The following is a 2,322-nucleotide window of genomic DNA, read 5'->3' as shown; positions in this document are numbered from 1 at the left end:
TCCTGCGGCTGGGTGGGATATAGGGCATGAGCGTTGAGCAGTGTGCGATGAGCAATGAGCAATGAGCAGTGAGCAGCCCCTCCCTAAACAAAGTGAAGCGCAGGACGGGGTCCGGTGGATGGGAGGCAAGGAAACGCGGGGGGTTGCCACGTGCGCTACCGCCGCCGCCGCAGGCAGCACCCCTGCGGCGGCGGCAGCGGCAGCAAGCCGTGGACCCAAACGCCGTGCCGCCGCCGCCGCAGGCAGCACCCCTGCGACGGCGGCGGCAGCAAGCCGTGGACCGAAACTCCGTGCCGCCGAGTCCCGTGGCTGTGGCCGTGGGCTTCTGGCAGGAAACTACGGCCGCAGCTCGGCAGCACGGGGGCGTCGCAGCGTGCCGCCGCCGCCGCGCTGCCCCCCGGGCACGGCGGCGGCGGCAGCAAGCTTGGGCCCAAACGCCGTGCCGCCGAGTCCCGTGGCTGCGACCGTAGACCGTGGGCCGGAAACTGCGGCCGCAGCTCGGCGGCACGTGGTTCTGGTCAAATCGCCAAGCGTGCAGCAGCGCCGAACCACGCTTCCCGGCCTCGGCGCATGCCTTCAGGGGCCCCCTATCGCTGGGCACACCCCTCCAACACCGAACATGCGCCCGGGGGGGAGGGCGGCCCGGGCGGCCCAGGCCAAAGTGGGCCGCCCTCGAGCAAGAGGCGGCCGGGCTGTGTGCTGAATGAATGAATGAATGAACGGTGCAGGTCAGGGCTGAACAAGAGTGGAAACTGGCCAGGCGCATCCAAAGCACCATGATTGCGATCGACAGGGTGGTGTCATAAAGGGCTGCTGCCTGTGGACAGCTCCAGCGGCAGCAGTGGACGCACGACTGCACCAACCGCACCCGCAGCAAGCGCTGCACCTCCCACCCACCCTTGTAAGGCACCAGCTTGATGGGAGGGTAGGTGCTGGGGCGGCTGAGGTACAGCAACGCCACGTCGTTGTTTCCTCGGTTAACCTTCTTAAAGGTGGTAGGGTCATAGTCTGGGTGAATCACAATGTTGGCCACGCGCCGCTCCTGGTAGCCAGTGTCTGGGATGGCGGTGGCATTGAAGGCATAAGCGCCGATATGCGCCTGCAAGTACATGCAGAGTTTGGGGCACCTTTCAAACAAAATGCCCGCTGGAAGGGTTCCAGGCACATTGATGATGGTCAAATGCAGCAGGGCCGGATTCACACTCTTGACGCACACCAGGTGAAACAGACAGGCAGGCAACCAGCCCTGCCCTACGTCACCCAGCGCTTCAACTCACAACGTAGGGGCCATAGTCAAACTTGTTATACCGACCCAAAATGCACTGCAGCAGGAGCAGAGGAGGCAGCAGGAAGCGGGTGGCTTGTCGGCATGCAGCTGGAGCTACAGCAGGCACTCAGGGTGCCCAGCCCCTCGCTCCATCCAGGCAGCAACAAGTGCCCGGCGGCGCCGGCAAGGTGGGCCACCCACGTGTGCCGCCGTGAGGACAACCGACTCATGGATCAGGCTGGCGCCGCAACCATGGTCGTCAGGGGTTGCTGCCTTACGCATGGACACGTAAAATTTGAACCTGCAGCGACAAGGGGACAGGCAGGCACGGCGTGGTGAGCTGCTTGGGATTCAAGCCCAGCTGTTGGTTCAGCCTTCGCCGCCAGTGGCGGCGGCAAGTCGCAGGGTCGCGCACCTGTTCCTGGGGGCGTTCCGTCCGTGGGTGATGGCGCTTTGGACACCGTCATCCAGCAGGCGCCTGCAGGGGAGCAGCCAGGACCCAACAGGCATGAGCGGGTGTGGCAGGCAAGGCGTGGGGGAGCGGCTGGCCCTGTGTTACAGTCACCCCGCTATGATAGGCCGCGTGAGCAGACCTTGGGCAGGGGGTTCACGTGATCAAGGGGCATCAAGAGAGGGGGTGGACCATGGAGCACCCTCTCCATGGCTCCGACCACCCTCCCCCCAGCTGAGCGTCCCAGGGTCACCCCACCCTGGCCCCGCTCCCCGTCCTGCCGGACACGCAACCCCCACAACGTGGTGGGGGACGTGGGGATCCTTAGCAGCTTAGGCCTGCCAGGCCGACGGGTGCCGATGCTGGTGCGGGCTCCCGGCGGCAGGCAGCGCCGCCGCCGGGCACTCAAATGGCATGGGGCACATGGGCCCCCATGCCCGCACATCTCCCAGGCACATGAAAATACCAGAAGGCTGCACATGTAAGGGTGCATGCATTGCAGGCAGGAGTGCAAAGTGGCCTGCCGCGGCGGTCGGCTGTGCCATTACTCAGTCAGCCGCCGCTACCGTGCCGGGCTTGGCGTTCCCATGCCAACATGCCATCG

General features: G+C 65.5%; 1 protein-coding gene across 1 annotated transcript in view; it reads right to left on the bottom strand.

Moving 5' to 3' along the window:
• The window catches only part of CHLNCDRAFT_57555 (hypothetical protein), a gene marked incomplete at its 5' end in the record, with an annotated part of 7,525 nt that overhangs the window by 2,975 nt on the left and 2,228 nt on the right, over positions 1 to 2,322 (bottom strand). The window contains 4 exons of the mRNA XM_005848720.1: positions 898 to 1,099; positions 1,278 to 1,322; positions 1,469 to 1,568; positions 1,683 to 1,745. Of these exons, the coding sequence (XP_005848782.1) occupies positions 898 to 1,099; positions 1,278 to 1,322; positions 1,469 to 1,568; positions 1,683 to 1,745 (410 nt within the window). The remainder of the gene's footprint in view (positions 1 to 897; positions 1,100 to 1,277; positions 1,323 to 1,468; positions 1,569 to 1,682; positions 1,746 to 2,322) is intronic.

This window comes from Chlorella variabilis (genome assembly GCF_000147415.1).
Source record: "Chlorella variabilis unplaced genomic scaffold CHLNCscaffold_7, whole genome shotgun sequence".
In the NCBI taxonomy this organism is placed as follows: domain Eukaryota; kingdom Viridiplantae; phylum Chlorophyta; class Trebouxiophyceae; order Chlorellales; family Chlorellaceae; genus Chlorella; species Chlorella variabilis.
Note: the sequence above shows the minus strand (reverse complement) of the source record. Positions and strands in the feature narration are given on the sequence as shown.